Genomic DNA, 19,249 nt, shown 5'->3' on the forward strand with positions numbered 1-19,249 from the left:
AAACTCTCACCTCATAACACACAAACTCCTACAGTACCTCATAACACTCCCTTCCAAATACCCACATATATGCACACATACTCATACACACAGACAACGTCCAGAGTCTCCAGACACCTTCATTTATGTCAACCTCGGTTAAATGAGCACCATTGTTATGAAGGTTGGTATAGTGCCTTTGTCATTTATGCTGATTCACTAGCTATTCGTCAGCTAGCCACAATACACTTGAAACAGAGCAGCACCTCCACCTCTCCAGCCTATCCCCAAACCCTGTGATGTTGAGTGTGTCAGAAATGGGCAGACTAGCCAGACTGTCAGAATTTGATATGAAATGTTAGATCAAATTGGGGACCAAGAAGCACTGGAGCGAGAACACTTTTATTCACTCACTAGCTGATGGGGTACTATTGGGGTTTTGCGGTTCTATTGACAAGCCAATGAGGCGGGGGTGGACTAGGAGTGTCACACTCACAGACAAGTAAACAAACTGGCTGTGGGGATGTCATGGTTTGATAGAGCATTGAGCAAGAGCATTGATTTGTGTATTTTGTCAGTGGAAGGTTATCGTAACTCTGCAATACCTTTGACCAAGTTAACTTTGTCTCATTCTTTCTGTGTAAATCCCTGTCGTTTCAGACATCAAACCCACTGTAAATATGCCACTGAGATATTTAGATTGTGTCAGCTTTTCAGGCACCATCTTGGGAAATCTTGTACTTTTTCTCTTGAACCACTTTTTAAATATTATATCCTTAAGAGTTTATTGACGCACCCATGCATCAATCTAAGTAACATAATAATACAAATCCCCATCAGAATCTGTCAGTTTAAGCTAGAGATATATATTTTTTTGCATGGGCTGCTTCTCTATCCACTGTATATGCTGTGTTTGTCAGACCATGAGACATCTCGAAAATCGTCCTTCTCACGAAAACGTCTGTAGTGTCCTAATGATTTGGCCAACAAACTATGATGACCACTCTCACGAACACAACTGTGTTCTCCATTTTGCTCTATGACCACCACAAGTGTCATGGGACTCGTCTGAAGGTAACCCATACAAACGGATGGAGATATGGAGGAAGTTTTATAAAATAATTTCAAAAAGAAGGGCTTAAATATGTGTAAAAACGAAATATATATATATATCCTGAGCTTTCTTATATCTCCTAGATATAGGACCGACACTACAAACCCTTATGATTTATTTTTTGACTGTCTTTTTTGCCATTTATGAATGTGTTATTGAATGCATTTCTATGGGCTATAGTAGTAAAGGCCAAATTCCATATTGGATGAAATAATTCAAAATAACATGTTTTGATACCTAAAGGGGTCCTAAAATTCAAAATCAAATAGCTAAAGGATCCATGGTATGACCAACTAAGCTAACAATTCCATATGTTAGCTTAGTACCCCTCCCCCCTTTCCGCCCAACAGCTTAGACTTTTAGATGCTAAAGGCACGAGCTACTGAATCTAATGAAACTACTCAGACATGCAGACAGCACTTAAACATTTTAAAGTTTGAGACAGTTTTATTAATGTGTCGCAAGATTGTCAATAAAGTTATTGCTTCATAGTATACATGCAAAATTATCTCAAAATTGTTTGTAAAGCTCAAAGTTGTACACACCATCACAGTTATGAAAAACAAGAATTATTGCCTTTCTCAAAATACACAAATCTACACTGTCAATGTTAAAACAGTCATGGAGGGGCAAGAGATGCTCAATTCATCTTGAAAACAATACAAAACAGTAACAAACAAGAAAAAAGCATATACATAAAATATAAGAGGCAAAAGCAGGAATGATTTATTTCTTATTACCCTAACAGTGTAAAAAAGAGACTTAGGTGTGTGCTACTCTACTCTATGTTTCATCATATGAATTGTGTGGAGATGGGAGCAGAGCAGAAGAATCCTGCTGGGAATACTCTATCCAATCACATGTCATCAGCATGTGGGCGTAGTGTGGCTCTGCGGTGTGGATTCAAGGTCACTGTAGCTATGTGGCCGGTAATGGGGTCCCCGTGGAAATGGGCTTGCTCATCCAGGCTATTGTTGGGAGACATGGGGTCGAGATTGGACAGCCCCTGGCTGCCGTGACCGGTGCCCAGCTTACCCAGCAGAGAGGTCATCTCATTTACCCCCTGGTCTCCTGGGAAATGCTGGTGCGGAGACTTGGGCTCGTCGTCTGCGGTATGGTACGGCTGGTCAATGACATGCAGCACTCTGGAAGACTGGAGGTTGTGCAGGGATCGTGACTGTACTGCAGGACGGAGAGGGACACAGGTTACAGGTGAGTAAGCAGCTCAACACATATCGATTCCAGTCATTAAATGGTGAACTAATGTCACACATACTACATCCCCAGTCCAAATTTAAGTTGTTAGACTGTAAGCCACCTTTTAAAAAATGTGTACCTTGGCTTTTGGTTGTACAATTAACCAAAGACATCTACTGTAAGAATAGATTCCACTCACAGAGCTGACAGACCATCAGTTAAGATGAGTAATTACATTTAAGTCATTCACTATCTTAAAACATTATGAGACCATTAGATATCTTTGAAGTCCCTTTCATATTGTATCCAACAATTCCTATACTCTTAGAAAAAACTTCAGCTGTCCCCTTAGGAGAACCCTTTTTGGTGGCAGGCAGAACCCTTTTGGGTTACATTTAGAACCCTCTGTAGAAAGGGTTCTACATGGAACCCAAAAGGGTTCTACCTGCAACCAAAAAGGGTTCTTCAAAGGGTTATCCTATGGGGACAGCCGAAGAACCCTTTAAGGTTCTAGATCGCACCTTTTATTTTTTTATTTTATTTTATTTTTTACCCTTTTTCTACCCAGTTTTGTGATATCCAATTGGTAGTTACAGTCTTCTCCCATCGCTGCAACTCCTGTATGGACTCGGAAGAGGCGAAGGTCTCGAGCCATGCGTCCTTTGAAACACGACCCTGCCAAGCACTGCTTCTTGACACACTGCTTGCTTAACCCGGAAGCCAGCCACAACAATGTGTCAGAGGAAACACCGTACAGCTGGCGACCGGAGTCAGCTTGCAGGCGCCACAAGGAGTCGCTAAAGCACGATGGGATAAGGAAATCCCGGCCGGCCAAACCTTCCCCTAACCCGGACAATGCTGGGCCAATTGTGCGCCGCCTCATGGGTCTCCTGGTCACGGCCGGCTGTGACACAGCCTGAGATTGAACCCGATCGAAAACTGCAATGCAATGCCTTAGACCGCTGCGCCACTCGGGAGGCCAGCACCTTTTTTTCTAAGAGTGTACAACTGTTGAAAGGAGACTGTTAGTCAGACAAGCTGATGAGAATAGGGATTAGTAATACATGTTCTCTGTGCTGAGGGTTGCCAGCTCAGCTCTTGATCTGAAATGTGGGGTCCTGGTGGACCGTCGTGCTCTGCAGGTGAGTTGTTATAGCAGCAGCGCCGTAGCAGCGTCTGGCACTATGAGAGGAGCTCTAGTCTAATCAGCTCTCCAGCTGTGATGTGAGGCAGGAGGTACGGGGTGGCGGGGCGAGGTTTGGCCAGGTAGTACGGGAGGCTGACTCACCTCTCACTGGGCTGAAGTCCCCTCCTTGGCTGACCTTGGGCTCGGAGAAGGGTTTCAGGTTTGGGAAGAGGATGAGGGAGAAGGACAGGAGCAGCACCTGGGGAAAAAGGAAAAGTGAAAAAGTGATAATTTGTACTTTGCCACAGCCAACAAGGTTTAGCAGTTTAGGGGAGCTTCCAATCCCCAGTAGAGCTCCAGAGTTAAAGACACACTCTTCAGTAACTTTTGTTCAAAGTTGTTCAGCTAATCCCAGTACAGTGCATCAAAGTCAACAGGTGTGAACACACAATCTGTATTATTTACATTTGTGCATTTTCTTAACCTTTCTGGCGCAGGCGTTCAGCTAGCGACCCACCTCAGCAACATCCGGTGAAATTGCAGAGCGCCAAATTCAAAATACAGAAATAGTAATAATAAACATTCATAAAAATACAAGTGTTATACATCGGCTTAAAGATGAACTTTTTGTTCATCCAGCTGCTTTGTCAGATTTCAAAAAGGCTTTACGGCAAAAGCATACCATGCGATTATCTGAGGACAGCGCCCCGCTTACAAAAGCATTGAAGCATCAAAACATGCAGACAAATATATCCTAATAGTTCCAGTAAAGTTTGTTGAAACATGTCAATCGATGTTTATAATTAATCCTCAGGTTGTCAATTGTCTAAATAATCGATAATATTTCAACCGGACAATAGCGTATTCAATAGAAAGGAAAAACAACTAAGGGCGCGCACTCGGTCACGCACGCAAACCAGCACTGCATGATTCTACAGTCCACTGACAGAAAGGTCTCTTTCTTCTTCATTTTTCAGAAAACAAGCCTGAAACAATGTCTAAAGACTGTTGTCATCTAGTGGAAGCCATAGGAACTGCAATCTGGGTCCTAACCCATTAGATACTCTATAGGTATTCAAGTTAAAATACCCACATCAAAAAAATCTCACTTCCTGGATGGATTTTACTCAAGTTTTTGCCTGCCATATCAGTTCTGTTATACTCACAGACATTATTTTAACAGTTTTGGAAACTTTAGAGTGTTTTCTATCCAAATCTACCAATTTATATGCATATCCTAGCTTCTGGGCCTGAGTAACAGGCAGTTTACTTTGGGCACACTTCTCATCCAGACGTCGAAATACTGCCCCCAAGCCGTAAGAAGTTTTAAAGTACAAGGCATTAGAAGAGACACAAACTCATTCATATACATATTTGGATTTACAAAGTCTAATTTCTGTTGGCACTGATGTGGTTTTAGTTGATCTGTCCAATTATATTAATTATATGAATCAATGGTGTGTCTCTGTGGAGTGTATCTCTCTGTGTATATTTCACTCTATATGTCTGGCATACACCTTTTTATTTAGTTTTGTCATTTCTTTCAGGGGGGGGGGGGGTTACAGGTACAAAACAATCAAATAAATGTATACAAAGATAGCCCCAACCCAACGCCCACATCCTCCCAACCCACCAGTACCACCCCTTCCCTCAAAATATACACAGCATATATATTGTTTTGTATGTGTGGGGCTTTAGCGAGATTGTTCTTATCAGAGTCAGGTATATTTGTCCAGGCCTCAATTGTTCCATGACTAGCACCATTCATTCTCACTGTTGATAATTGTAATGGTATAACTTCTAACAGTAACTGTATCCCCTGGTTAAATGGGAAAGAGTGAGGTGGTTGCATATTTCCACCTCTCCACCTGTCTGTCTCTCTCTAATCCCATATGGTGTATGAGCTGATCTAGTGAACTGTTTCTAAAAGTGACACTTCGGCTTACCAGGACACAGGTCCCAGCCTGGGCGGCCTTTTTGGAGCCGTTCATCACCAGAGTCTGCATCCTACGCAGCTGCTCCATCAGAGACCTGGGAGACACAGAGGCTCAATTAGCAAACTTTGCCACCGGGTGTACGGAGGCAGAAACAGAGCAGGGAGAGCAGATTAGTGTGGAGGTTCCTCACGTGTTGCATTTCTCCAACTGGAACACCTTCCTCTGCAGCTCCTGGTTGTGTGTGTTGCATGCAGTCATCCTGGAAGAGGAACAACAAGTGAATTTCCCAGATGAGACTGACAAGCTGTTGCTGCTCGATCAGTCCAAGAAAAACACCATCCTGATACAGCATCACTCACCAGCATGCCGAGAAACACTTTGGTATAACTAAATCATACTGTGACACTCAAGGACACTGAATTACACAATGGGCCCTATGCAGTTTCTTTGCACCACAAAACTCACACACTGTTTCTTAAACGTTTTGTGCTCAGCACCCTGTGACCAGTACTGGGCAAATTTCAGGTCTGCTGAGGACAAACTTGAAAGTTGTGAAAATGCAACGTGCGTTTACTGTTAACAATGAGGCTCTACCCACTTAAGTTACAGTTTTAACAGTGGCCAAGTAGGCTACTGTGGCTATTTGATCATAACATAGGCCTACCATCAAAAACAATGGTAAGTCACTTTTTTACATGGAAATAGCTGTTCTATCATTCAGCCTACAGTAGCAGCCAATGTGTGGTGTTCATGAGACTTTTGAAAAATCATGCAAAGCTTGATATTAACCTGTTTATTGTAACGCCCTGGCCATAGAGAGGGGTTTTTGTTCTTTATTTTGGTTAGGCCAGGGTGTTACATTGGGTGGGCGTTCTATGTTAATTTTTCTATGTTTTTGTATTTCTTTGTTTTGGGCCGTGTGTGGCTCCCAATCAGGCACAGCTGTAGTTCGTTGTTGCTGATTGGGAGTCACACATAAGGAGCCTGTTTTTCCTTTGGGTTTTGTGGGGGATTGTTTCTGTTTAGTGTTTTGCACCTGACAGGACTGTTTGGCTGTCGGTTTTCTTGTTTTGTGTGTATAGTGTTCTTACGTTTATTAAAATTCAAAGATGAACACTAACTCCGCTGCACCTTGGTCTACTTCCACAGACAGCCGTTACATTTATCCACTTGTCCTTCAGATAAGGAGGTGACTAAAAATGTTGTTGTGTTGTTTGATGCAAGAAACCACTTTACAAAATAAAATGCATTATTAGTCCCATAGTATTATTACAGAGAATTAAACAAATTATGCTACTCTCTGCTTGTTGGCTACTTAGCTTATTCAAGCCTATCTCAAAATATAACACTGCCCCTTTAAGACAAAAAAAAGCAATTTTCATGACTTGCTTTTCAAAGACGCCTAGAAATGTACACGTTTTGTGCTCTTGTAGGAAACAATCACTCCCCCATTGCTGACTACAAATGATCCATAACTGGGCTAATAACTCACTAACTAGCAAAGGATATGAACACATGTGCACAGGTGGCTACATGCAGCTCTCGCTTTGATCTCAAAACAAGCTTATCTAACCACAACCGCTCATGGTGTAAACACAGTCCAGTTCAACATGAATGGCACAGATCCATATATGGCAACGGTCTATTTGCATATAGGCCTACTGCAGCTCTGATTGGTTATGCTGCACAGTTCTGGGTAGAATCCTACTCAGATTCATTCTGCCTACAACAAAATCTCTTGCATATTTAGTTTTGCATACTAAGTCTTGCATAGTTCGTTTTGTTCAGGATGTTGCATTGGAAGCGGCTAATTCAATCACAATTCCCACAGTAAAGGGAAACATTGATAGTGTTAACTAACGGAAAACTCTAGAAAGTTGAGTGACGTTCAATCTCGTGCTTCACTGCCCGGGCTGATATTTCTTCTGCGCGGCCTGCACAGGAGCGCAGCTTAGAGGGAACATTGCCTGTGACGTGTTCCAAATATCTTTATATTATAAATATTACTATACATTTTTGTCAGTTGTAGTCAGAGTTGGACACTTCTACTTTGACTTTAGGCCTATGAGTCCATATCTTTTTCATTTATTTAGTGCCTGTTGTCAGTACCTGCTCTCCAGACCATCAATATATTCCTTTTTCTTCTTCCTGCTCTCTTGGGCCGACTGCTTGTTCCGGATCTTTCTGCGAATTTTCTTCAGAATCCTCTCCTCATACTAATGGAAAACAACAAAGGAACTAAATCTTTAGCATGTTTACACGCATTTGAAATCCTCAAGAGCCTTAAGTTGTTCTGTGAAGCTGCAAAAGACTGCAAAAAAGTTTTACCTTGGTGAGGGGTAGTTGGCTAGGCAGAGTCACCCCCTCCTTGGCCAGCAGTTTTTTCTCGTCCTCATTGAGAATCAACTCTTGGAAGGACTGCTGGGACTGCTGTGGGGGCTGGAAGTGAGACGGGAATGTTAATACAGTACATAATATGTAAAGCATCACAACCAGTGGCCTGAGCAGCAATGTGTTTTTCAGAGTGAGTGGAAGGAGTGCAGAGAGTCAGGCAGGCAGCATAGCCCATTCCTCTCATCTCATGCTTTCCTCACAGCAGTTACATTACCGTCCTGAACTCATGCCCTGCTGCGACTGTCTCTTTTAAGTTTACCTGTTTCTTCATGTTCTCCTCTGAATGTTTTGGAATGACTTTATCCATCTTACCTATTCCTCTCCACTCCAACACACTCGCCAACATACGAACAAGCCATTACAGACGCACTCATCCAAGCACACACACACACACATACTCTTTATCATCACTCACCGGCTCAGATGTACCAGAGAGCAGTAGCTCCTTGACAGTGAGGGGAAAGCTAGAGGTCAGCTGGGTTTTGTGTACATCAGAAGAACACTTTGTCCCACCAGTCCTTCCTGGGTAAAAGCCTGAGTCCCAGCCATCTGTAACCATACAGAGAGACAGGATGTGACCAGATGTAAGGGCCATCATTTGTCTGTGTTTGTGTTGATACTGAGATAAAGGCAGGATTAGCCTAATGATACAAACGAAAACTGTGTTGCTTTCAAAGGAGGAGCTTATAATGTTGACATAATCAATATTAATCACACATCTAACATAACGTAGCAACTTTTCTCTATGTCACTTATATAATAAATAACATGAAATGCTCTGTATATTTGTATACTTTCTGTACTAATGTGTGCCATCTATGTCCTACTGATATTAATGGAGAAGTCGGTGTCCAGGGCGGCCCTGGTGTGTGGCTGAGGGGGGAGGAAATGGGGCTCTGTGGGAGGGCTCTCAGGGCGCTTGGGGCTGTCCATCTGATCGGAGTGGGGGTCCTCACTGATTCCACTGTCACTGGGAGAGGGAGACCATAGGGGCGACCCCGAAACCGAGTCACTGACACTCAGGAGGGTGTTCAAGAAGTCCTCGCCCTGTAGCTTTGTTGGACGCAGCATCTGCCAAATAACACACCAAATGTTCTAATTACTGTACAGCCGTACTGGAGAGAGTGGTTGAGAAAAGCAGGCTAGATATGGGGATCATGTGGTAGACACAGCCAAGGTGAAAATGTAAAAACACGGCAGGGTAACATCAAACAGTGAATGCTTTCACTCCACTCACGTTTGGCTTGTGAATAGGCCAGGCATGGTTCCCATGGTGTCCCATCTCCTCGTGACGGAGGATGCCATCGTTCTGATCAAACAGCAAATCAAGCAGCTCAATCCCGTCGCAACCCTGGAACAGAACAGGCCACTCAATGACATCATGTTACTCTGTGTTTACAAATGAGAGATAACATTCCTTACAGGAAGGCTGTAAAAGCAATCATACCGAGGACTAGTAATGCTTTTTATTGACATTATCTCATGTCACTCTTATCTGACTTTTTAATCAGTTTTACCATACCATTCAACACAGTAAACTTGAGTTAAATTCAATTAAATTGATCTAGTTTGGACTTTAAAAGATTGTCAGTCTATGTAGACCACACAAAACACCCACACCTACACACTCACTGGCAGGTAGATCTACAGCGTCTTAGGAACTTTGTTAGACGGCACATATAACCTTGTGCCCTAATAACATAAACTGCTGACCTACTTATCCAGGACATAGTAAAACACAGAAACGAACACATAGGCCTTGTTACCTGGTCTGAATAGTGGTCCATCATTTCAGAACTAGGGTGGAACACGGAGGAACTCCCCAAAACAAGATAAATCCAGTAAAATGGTCAGTTTCCTTTGTTGTGAAGGAGCTCTGTTCCAGATGACCGTGTGTCTCTACTGTTTCTCACTGCTCGTGTTCTGAGGTCCAAGGTTTAAACTCCAACAAAGCACATCCAGTCATCAACCCCAGGTCCGTCACCCCATTGGCCAGCATGTAAAGAGGAGATTTGATTGGCAGGGAAAGACTGACAACTGAGGCAAGTTTGACTGTCTAGAAAAGAAAGAACGTGGATGGATGGAAAGTTTCTACTTTCCTTTCCTCTTGTTGTGTTTGATAGCATTAGGAGGAATGAGGGTTAACCTTTCACACGTTTCTGTGTTGTTTGTTAATTCATAAAAGTAACCAACACACTATGATACCGTTTATCCATTTCATACAATCCCCATAAAAATGAAAGAATGCTTTTATAATTAATTGTTTACATTTTTTTATTTAAATCAATCAATTCTTTCAAGTCTGAACAGAAAAAAGCATGCCCTTATATCCTCTCACAATTCATAAAATATTTTGATGTAAATCTCCTGGAGGTTTCTGCATTCCTTTACAGATACATTTAGAAGACACCACCTGTTTTTATTACTGTGATTCTGTTGTGCTTATGACTAATGCCTAGAATTGCAGCACAGGCATAAATTAAACAAAAACAAAACATGGGCACATGTTTATGTTTGCTCTTTTCTAAAGTATGTTCAAACTTGTTCCCATTTTAGCTGCAATTATGACACATGCAAAGACCCCTGGGCTCTACAGGGAAGAAGAAAAAAAAATCCACCAAACCAATTTGCGTCATGAATTGCAGTCATGAACTGCCAGTCTCGGTGTTTTAATGCGCAAGACAATCTATTTAAATCTCACTTTGTCAAATGCTGATAGTCATTTGGCTGTTTCAGTTCTCAAAATGTAAATCAGAAAGCCTTAGGAATTGTATTGGAAAGTTGATGGAAGATTATTTTGGCAAGGCTATTAGTCTATACATCTCAATAGTGACAGAGCTATTTCTCTCACGTCTACTGTGTCTTCAGAAAGTACTCACACCCCTTGTCTTTTTCCACATTTTGTTGTGTTACAGCCTTAATTTAAAATTGATTAAATTCAGATTTGTTGTCACTGGCCTCCCCATAATGTCAAAGTGGAATTACATTTTTCAAAATGTTTACATTTACATTCTGTGCGCAATATAGTGTTTAACATGATTTTTGAATGACTACCTCACCTCTGTACCCCACACATACAATTATCTGTAAGGCCCCTCAGTGGAGCAGTGAATTTAGAACAGATTCAACCACAAAGACCAGGGAGGTTTTCCAATGCCTCGCAAAGAATGGCATCTATTGGTAGATGGATAAAAATATCCCTTTCAGCATGGTGAAGTTATTATTTACACTTTGGATGGTGTATCAATACACCCAGTCACTCCAAAAATACAGGCGTCCTTCCTAACTTAGTTGCCGGAGATGAAGGAAACTGCTCAAAGATTTCACCATGAGGTCAATGGCGACATTAAAAAAGTTATAGAGTTTAATGGCTGTGATAGGAGAAAACTGAAGATGAATCAACAACATTGTAGTTATTCCACAATACTAACCTAATTGACAGAGTGAAAAGAAGGAAGCCTGTAGAGAATAAAAAATATTCCAAAACATGCATCCTTTTTGCAGCAAGACAAAGTAATACTGCAAATAATGTGGCAAAGCAATTAACTTTTTGTCCTGAATAAAAAGTGTTATGTTTGGGTCAAATCCAATACAACACATTACTGAGTACCACTCTTCATGTTTTCATTAGTTATGGGTATGCTTGTAATCATTAAACCTTTTGGAGTTTTTCAGGATAAAAAGAAACGGAATGGGGCTAAGCACACACAGAATCCTAGAGGAAAACCTGGTTCAGTCTGCTTTCCACCAGACACTGGGAGATTAATTCACCTTTCAGCAAGACAATAACCTAAAACACCAAAAGGCCAAATCTACACAAATCTATGGCAAGACCTGAAAGTGGTTGTCTAGCAATGATCAACAACCAATTTGACAGAGCTTGAATCATTTTGGAAATAATAATGGGCAAATGTTGTACAATTCAAGTATGCAAGCTCTTAGAGTCTTACCCAGAAAGACTCACAACTGTAATCGCTGCCAAATGTGATTCTAACATGTACTGACTCACGCGGTTGACTACTTATCTAATCAAGATATATAAGTGTTTAATTTTTCATACAATTTTTACAAATGTAATCTTTTTTTTCACTTTGACATTACAGAGTATTTTGTGTAGATCGTTGAAAAAAATATTACAATTAAATCAATTTTTATTAAACTTTGTAACAACAGAATATGGAAAAAGCCAAGGGGTGTGAATACTTCTGAAGGCCCTGAATATGATCATAAAGCACACACAGCAGTGAAGCTATGCACCATTTATTCATTTTTCTCAGACAGTTTACATGAAATTATGAGTTGTGAACTTCTCATGTGAGTTGTCAACTTCTAAATGTTCTATTATGTCCAAAAAGCCTAACCCTTTTTCTCTCCCTATCTCCTAGCTCACTGTATCACTTCAAATATCTGTTACTCTTTCCTTTCGTCTGTCTCTGCCCTGCTAGCTGTGTCGTCAGTTCAGTTTGCAACAGGATCCCTGCCAATAACCATGATGGTCTTTATATTGTGGCAGGATTACGTTATCATTATTGCTCCTCTATCTGATGGGGAATGGGTCCAAAGGGTAAAACCTTGTTCTTAGCCTGCAAGTTGCGCTTGTACATTGTTACAACAGAATGAAAAAACAATATATCACTACTCTCAGGCTCTGTGGCTTTGGGATTACCCTTATGGATATGGCCTGATGTAACCGGTCATTGCTCCTACAAGCAAACGTTCACATGTTGTCTGTTTAAAGCATACATGCAATGGGTACAATACAGTCTGTGCAAATATTATTTTATAAAAAAAATATAGACATCTTAAAATGTTGACACAAGTAACTGTGGGTCAAAAGCATCTGCGAGTGTGAGTCAAAAGCAACTGTGAGTGTGAGTCAAAAGCAACTGTGAGTGTGAGTCAAAAGCAAGTGAGTGTGAGTCAAAAGCAACTGTGAGTGTGAGTCAAAAGCAACTGTGAGTGTGAGTCAAAAGCAAGTGAGTGTTCAATTGGCTGGATGTGAAGGACTGAACAACAATGTGAATGGAGCCTGAATAGAGATCATGAAAAATAACCTTGAGCGTGTGTTTGGTCTGAATAATAACTGAATGAAAGTAAAGCACTTAGCAGACTGAGTAAGAGTAGATTTCTGGGTGTAATCTTGGGCTTAAATGGCTTTGAATGGTCTTTGCACAATCATAATCAGTCTGCGTTCAATTCCTCGCTCAGTCAGCCGGAGTCCAATGCACATTGTGGGATTTCAATCACATTCAATGTTTTGAATAGCAGCATAAAGCACGTCCCTTCATATTGACCAGATGTCTTTATCTCAGTGAAAGTAAATCTAGAATTATTCAAAAGTTTGTCTGACTTTAGTCCTATTGATTAAAATCTAGAAGTCTAAGGACTCGCAAAAGTTATTTAAAACTATGTCATGCCCGCTAAAAACAGCTCTAAACAATATGAAATATGACATTTTGCCCTGTAATGGGCTTTTGGGTATGAAACAGGACATTCTGTTATATAAGCCCATGTCTTACCGTACTATCATTAGATAATACCTTATGTAACAGCACAGACGGTAGAGAGTATTGTATGGCACTTCAGAGACAGAGAGTTAGAATGCGGTGGAAATGTCCTAATGATGCAGAAAAAGGTCTGAACTCTTCGCAGAGGCACCACCTGCTGGAAGACTTGACAAAGTGATGTGGCAACTGGCAGTCGTTCACAGTCAGAGTGCAATAATAACAATGAATAGTTTGAAAGCAAATGTTCCATAGCTTTCACTTTACATGGGATAAATCACCAAATTCAAATTGTGTACTCTAATCTATCGCTTCCCTTTTCAAAATCAAACCAAATTGTATTTGTCACATGCCCCCGAATACAACAGGTGTAGACCTTACAGTGAAATGCTTAATTACAAGCCCTTAACCACTGCATTAAAGCGACCCTGATATGCTGGTCTCAACCCAGAATTAATAGGAAAGATTTGCACAACATGTTTTTTGTTTTTTTATGTGATTGAGGCCAAATGAGTTGAAAGAAATCAGGAATACGTTTTATTTTATAGGGTTTTTGAGGAATGGCAAAAATGCAGTCCAACTTTTACTTGGGGTGAACTGTCCCATCTAGCCTAAAATAGGCTGCTTTTACACAGGTAGCCCAATTCTGATCCTTTTTTCACGAATTGGTCAGTCGACCAATCAGATCGGCTCTGAAAAAGAGCTGCCGTGAAAAGATCTGATGTGATTTGTCAACAGACCAATTAGTGAGAAATAAAAAGATCCCAATTGGGCTGCCTGTGTAAACACACCCATAAAAGTGCATTTTCTATGGGTATAATTTATACTTCTAAAAGGAACACTCAAAATAAATTGTATTTGTCGCATGCGCCGAATAAAACTAGCGTAGACTTAACAGTGAAATGCTTGCTTACGAGCCCTTCCCAAAGATACAGAGCTGCACAAATGTATAATGTACATGAAGGCAGGGTAAGGTGACCACGCATCAGGATAGATCATAATAAGGTATCTGAGGTAGATATGTACATGAAGGCAGGGTAAAGTGACTAGGCATCAGGATAGATAATAATAATGTATCTGAGGTAGATATGTACATGAAGGCAGGGTAAAGTGACTAGGCATCAGGATAGATAATAATAATGTATCTGAGGTAGATATGTACATGAAGGCAGGGTAAAGTGACTAGGCGTCAGGATAGATCATAATAAGAGTAAAATAAAAGTACAGAGTAGCAACAGGATATGATGAGTGGGTTGTTCCATGTCGTTTCAGCAGGCCATGACCTCCACCATCTCAGATTGTCTAAAATTGTTTCTGTAGTTAGAAACAGATAAGATAAGCATTCCGGCAACATTATTTTGTTGAAATATCATTTGATCGCTGAGAAATTAAGCTAATTGATTGCACCCAAATTGGCCATTTTAATTCATACGATAATATTCAGTAATTATAGTACCTAACATCCGATTTGGACCAAACATTTTTCTAACAATGAGTGAGACATGAAGAACCCAAAGAAATTGTCAAAAACCACCCATGAAAACCCCACACCCATCTAAACCCAACAAAGAGTATATAGTATCAGTTCTCTATGTCTGACAAGTAGTATGGAACTGTAGTATGGAACTGCCCTCAGAACAGCCTCAGTTCGTCTGGACACTATTAGGTGTCGGAAGCATTCCACAGGGATGCTGGCCCATGTTGACTCCAATGCTTCCCATAGTTGTGTCAAGTTGGCTGGATGTCCTTTGGGTGGTGGACCATTCTTGAGACACAGAGGAAACTGTTGAGCGTGAAAAATCCAGCAGCATTGCAGTTCTTGATACAAACCGGTGAACCTAGCACCTGCTACCATACCCTGTTCAAAGGCACTTAAATCTATTGTTCTGTGTGTGTGTGTGTGTGTGTGTGTGTGTGTGTGTGTGTGTGTGGACGTGTGTGTGTGTGTGTGGACGTGTGTGTGTGTGTGTGGACGTGTGTGTGTGTAGACGTGTTTATCTATTCTTGTGGGCACCAGATTTTTTTTTTTTTACCAACTGGGGTTAAGGTTAGAATTATGTTAAGGGTTAGGAGCTAAGGTTAGTTTTAGGGCTAGGGTTAGGTTTAGTGTAAGGGTTAAGGTTAGGTTTTTGGGTTAAGGTTAGGGTTAAGGTTAAGGTTAGGGTAAGAGTACGGGTTAGGGTTAGGGTAAAAGTACGGGTTAGGGTTAGGTTTAGGGTTAGCATTTAGGATTAAAGGATCCTAAAAATTTTGGATTTTAGGATAAAAAATAGGATTTTGAATGGGACTGAATTGTGTGAGAGTGTCAGTGTAGTGAGTGTGTGTGTATAGTATATATAGTCTTGTGAGTGTGCATAGAGTCAGTGCAAGATAAGTGCAGATAGTCCGGGTAACCATTAATGAACTATTTATCAGTTCTTTCGGCTATTTATTAGTCATATGGCTTGGGGGTAGAAGCTGTCTCGGAGCCTGTTGGTCTGGGAGCCAATGCCCAGGTACCGTTTGCCGGACGGTAGCAGAGTGAACATCTATGGCTTTGGTGGCTGGAGGATTTTGCAATTTTCCAGGCATTCCTCTGACACCGCCTGATATAGAGGTCCTGGATGGCAGGGAGCTCGGCCACAGTGATATACTGGGCTATCCGCACCACCCAATGTAGCGTTTTGCGGTCCAGGGCAGTGCATTTGCCATACCAAGCAGTGATGCAGCCAGTCAAGATTCTCTTGATGGCGTAGCTGTAGAACTTTTTGAGAATCCGAGGGCCCATACCAAATCTTTTCAGCCTTCTGAGAGGGAGGAGGTGCTGTCATGCTCTCTTCACAACTGTGCTGGTGTGTGTGGACCCTGTTCAGTCCTTAGTGATGTGGACGCCTAGGAACTTGAAGCTCTCAACCTGCTCCACTTCAGCCCTATTGATATGGATGGGGGTGTGCTCTCCCCTCTTTCTCCTGTCGTCCATGATCAGCTCCTTGGTCTTACTGATGTTGAAGGAGAGGTTGTTGTCATGGCACCACACTGTCAAGTCTCTGACCTCCTCCCTGTAGGCTGTCTCATCGCCGTCGGTGATCAGGCCTACCACCTTCATGTTGTCAACAAACTTGATGATGGTGTTGGAGTTGTGCGTGATCACGCAGTTGTGGGTGAATAGGGAGTACAAGAGGGGACTAAGCCCACACCATTGAGGGGCCCCCCTATTGAGGGTCAGCGTGGCGGAGGTGTTGTTGCCTACCCTCACCACCTGGGGCAGTCCCGTTAGGAAGTCCAGTTATAGAGCGAGGAGTTCAGTCCCAGGGTCCCCAGCTTGGTAATGAGTTTGGAGGGGACTATGGTGTTGAACACTGAGCTGTAGACTATGGTATGCGAATTTGAGTGGATACACTGAATCCACTACAAAATCGTAAGGGTTTTCGATCGATGTTGTTACGTGGGAGATCTGTTTGAAGTCTCTATTCAAATTGTGGATGTGTTGGATGAGGTGGCATCGTAGAGAATAACAAGAAGTGAGCTTATTTGGATTTTTTTGTGTGTTTCTATGGAACAGAAGGTGCGTGCTCTGTGTCTCAAGACGATGTCAGAATGGAATGTGTCATGTGGATCTTCGAAGCAGGGCGCCTATCAAGGGTGTTATCTTTGGAGTGGCGCTAGAAGCAAATGCAAAGGAAGCCCCCTGCATCCATTCTATTGTTTTTTTGATGAAGAGTCTCTTCCTTCTCACGTGTATTTGGGTTACATGAGATTCCCTGGGAGAGCCTTTGTGCCCAAACCCATACAGTGTGATAAATGTAAATGATTTGGTCACGTGTCAAGTGTCAAGTGTATTTAGATGGGAGGGGTATTATATGCCAGCTGAGCTGCAATTGTGGTGGTGAACATGCAGCTGAATTTCTGAAGTGTCCTGTTAGGGTGAAGGAGACAGAGGTGGCAAGAATAAGCCAGAGGCGTTGAGAAGAGTGGAAGAAAGGTGTGAAGTTGAAGAAGTAAAGGGAGTAGGGGTAGAGAAAAAATTATATTCATTGTCAACAGTGGGATCCTGACATGTTGCATGTCAAGAAGGTGGACTTTGTAGCGTTTATTACTTTGGTTATCAACGCAAACGGAGAGGAAATAGGAGAAAATAGGCATTATTGTGAGTGCGGCTGAGTGTTTTTGGGGACTCAGGGATTTTTTTGCATTACAAGGAATCCTGTCGATAAATGCTCCCTCCTCACAGGCACCAGAGCTTGGATTGCGTCCTACCTGACAGGTCGCTCCTACCAGGTGGCGTGGCAAGAATCTGTCTCCGCACCACGTGCTCTCACCACTGGTGTCCCCCAGGGCTCTGTTCTAGGCCCTCTCCTATTCTCACTATACACCAAGTTACTTGGCTCTGTCATATCCTCACATGGTCTCTCCTATCATTGCTATGCAGACGACACACAATTAATCTTCTCCTTTCCCCCTTCTGATAACCAGGTGGCGAATCGCATCTCTGCATGTCTGGCAGACATATCAGTGTGGATGACGGATCACCACCTCAAGCTGAACCTCGGCAAGACGGAGCTGCTCTTCCTCCCGGGGAAGGACTGGCCGTTCCATGATCTCGCCATCACGGTTGACAACTCCCTTGTGTCCTCCTCCCAGAGTGCTAAGAATCTTGGCGTGACCCTGGACAACACCCTGTCGTTCTCCACTAACATCAAGGCGGTGACCCGATCCTGAAGGTTCATGCTCTACAACATTCGCAGAGTACGACCCTGCCTCACACAGGAAGCGGCGCAGGTCCTAGTCCTGGCACTTGTCATCTCCCGTCTGGATTACTGCAACTCGCTGTTGGCTGGGCTCCCTGCCTGTGCCATTAAACCCCTACAACTCATCCAGAACGCCGCAGCCCGTCTGGTGTTCAACCTTCCCAAGTTCTCTCACGTCACCCCGCTCCTCCGCTCTCTCCACTGGCTTCCAGTTGAAGCTCGCATCCGCTACAAGTCCATGGTGCTTGCCTACGGAGCTGTGAGGGGAACGGCACCTCCGTACCTTCAGGCTCTGATCAGGCCCTACACCCAAACAAGGGCACTGCGTTCATCCACCTCTGGCCTGCTCGCCTCCCTACCTCTGAGGAAGCACAGTTCCCGCTCAGCCCAGTCAAAACTGTTCGCTGCTCTGGCACCCCAATGGTGGAACAAGCTCCCTCACGACGCCAGGACAGCGGAGTCAATCACCACCTTCCGGAGACACCTGAAACCCCACCTCTTTAAGGAATACCTGGGATAGGATAAAGTAATCCTTCTAACCCCCCCCCCCCCTTAAAAGATTTAGATGCACTATTGTAAAGTGGTTGTTCCACTGGATATCATAAGGTGAATGCACCAATTTGTAAGTCGCTCTGGATAAGAGCGTCTGCTAAATGACTTAAATGTAAATGTAAATGTATAATTTGATTTGAATGTGACTGAAGGAGTGGGATGGTTGTTTGATTTTCGTATTGTGTATTATGTTGCCCCCCCTTCCCACAATGGAATATTTTTTGTTTCAATACACCGTACAGTAGGTGGCGGCAATACACCAATAGGTGTAGTCGGTCATAAAACTTTAAAGAAGAAAAATAAGAACATAATATCTGACCTACCAAGTCAGGTCAGGTCGGGTAAGAGCGGACGTGGACATCCGGAACGTCCCAAGGACCCCAGATAGAGAACATCAAGACGAAGCAGCTGCTTTACAAGTGGGATGCACTGTTGAGCACTACATCCCGAGGGGATCATGCTGATTGTACAGAGATTGTGGCAACTGGTTAAATGCCGTCCCTTGAGAAGGCAAGAACAAAATGTATGTCAGGAGAAGTGCAGTATTATCATAAGGAGACATATATTAGGAATACGGAGGAGGAATGGAGGGAAAAAGAGAGGCAGAGGAGGTCTAAGAGGGAGAGAGGGAAGAAGAGGGTGAGCTTGAGTTGGTTAAAAATGGTGGGAAAAAGGGAGATGGTTTGTTAAAGAACAATGGTAGAAAGTGTAAGCAGTGT

The 19,249-nt window shown here is 42.6% G+C and overlaps 1 protein-coding gene across 1 annotated transcript; it reads right to left on the minus strand.

The window, feature by feature from the left end:
• Nucleotides 1–1,520: 1,520 nt before the first annotated feature.
• On the minus strand, nt 1,521–9,678 carry LOC115158240 (cyclic AMP-responsive element-binding protein 3-like protein 3-B). The gene is made up of 10 exons (XM_029706941.1): nt 9,514–9,678; nt 8,985–9,098; nt 8,575–8,818; nt 8,163–8,296; nt 7,682–7,792; nt 7,463–7,569; nt 5,544–5,612; nt 5,363–5,447; nt 3,579–3,675; nt 1,521–2,275 (listed from the first exon to the last, which is right to left on the minus strand). Exons 1-10 carry the CDS (start codon nt 9,535–9,537, stop codon nt 1,950–1,952), a joined length of 1,311 nt encoding a protein of 436 aa, XP_029562801.1. The 5' UTR covers nt 9,538–9,678; the 3' UTR covers nt 1,521–1,949.
• Nucleotides 9,679–19,249: the final 9,571 nt, after the last annotated feature.

Source organism: Salmo trutta, chromosome 22 (genome assembly GCF_901001165.1).
Source record: "Salmo trutta chromosome 22, fSalTru1.1, whole genome shotgun sequence".
NCBI lineage: Eukaryota > Metazoa > Chordata > Actinopteri > Salmoniformes > Salmonidae > Salmo > Salmo trutta.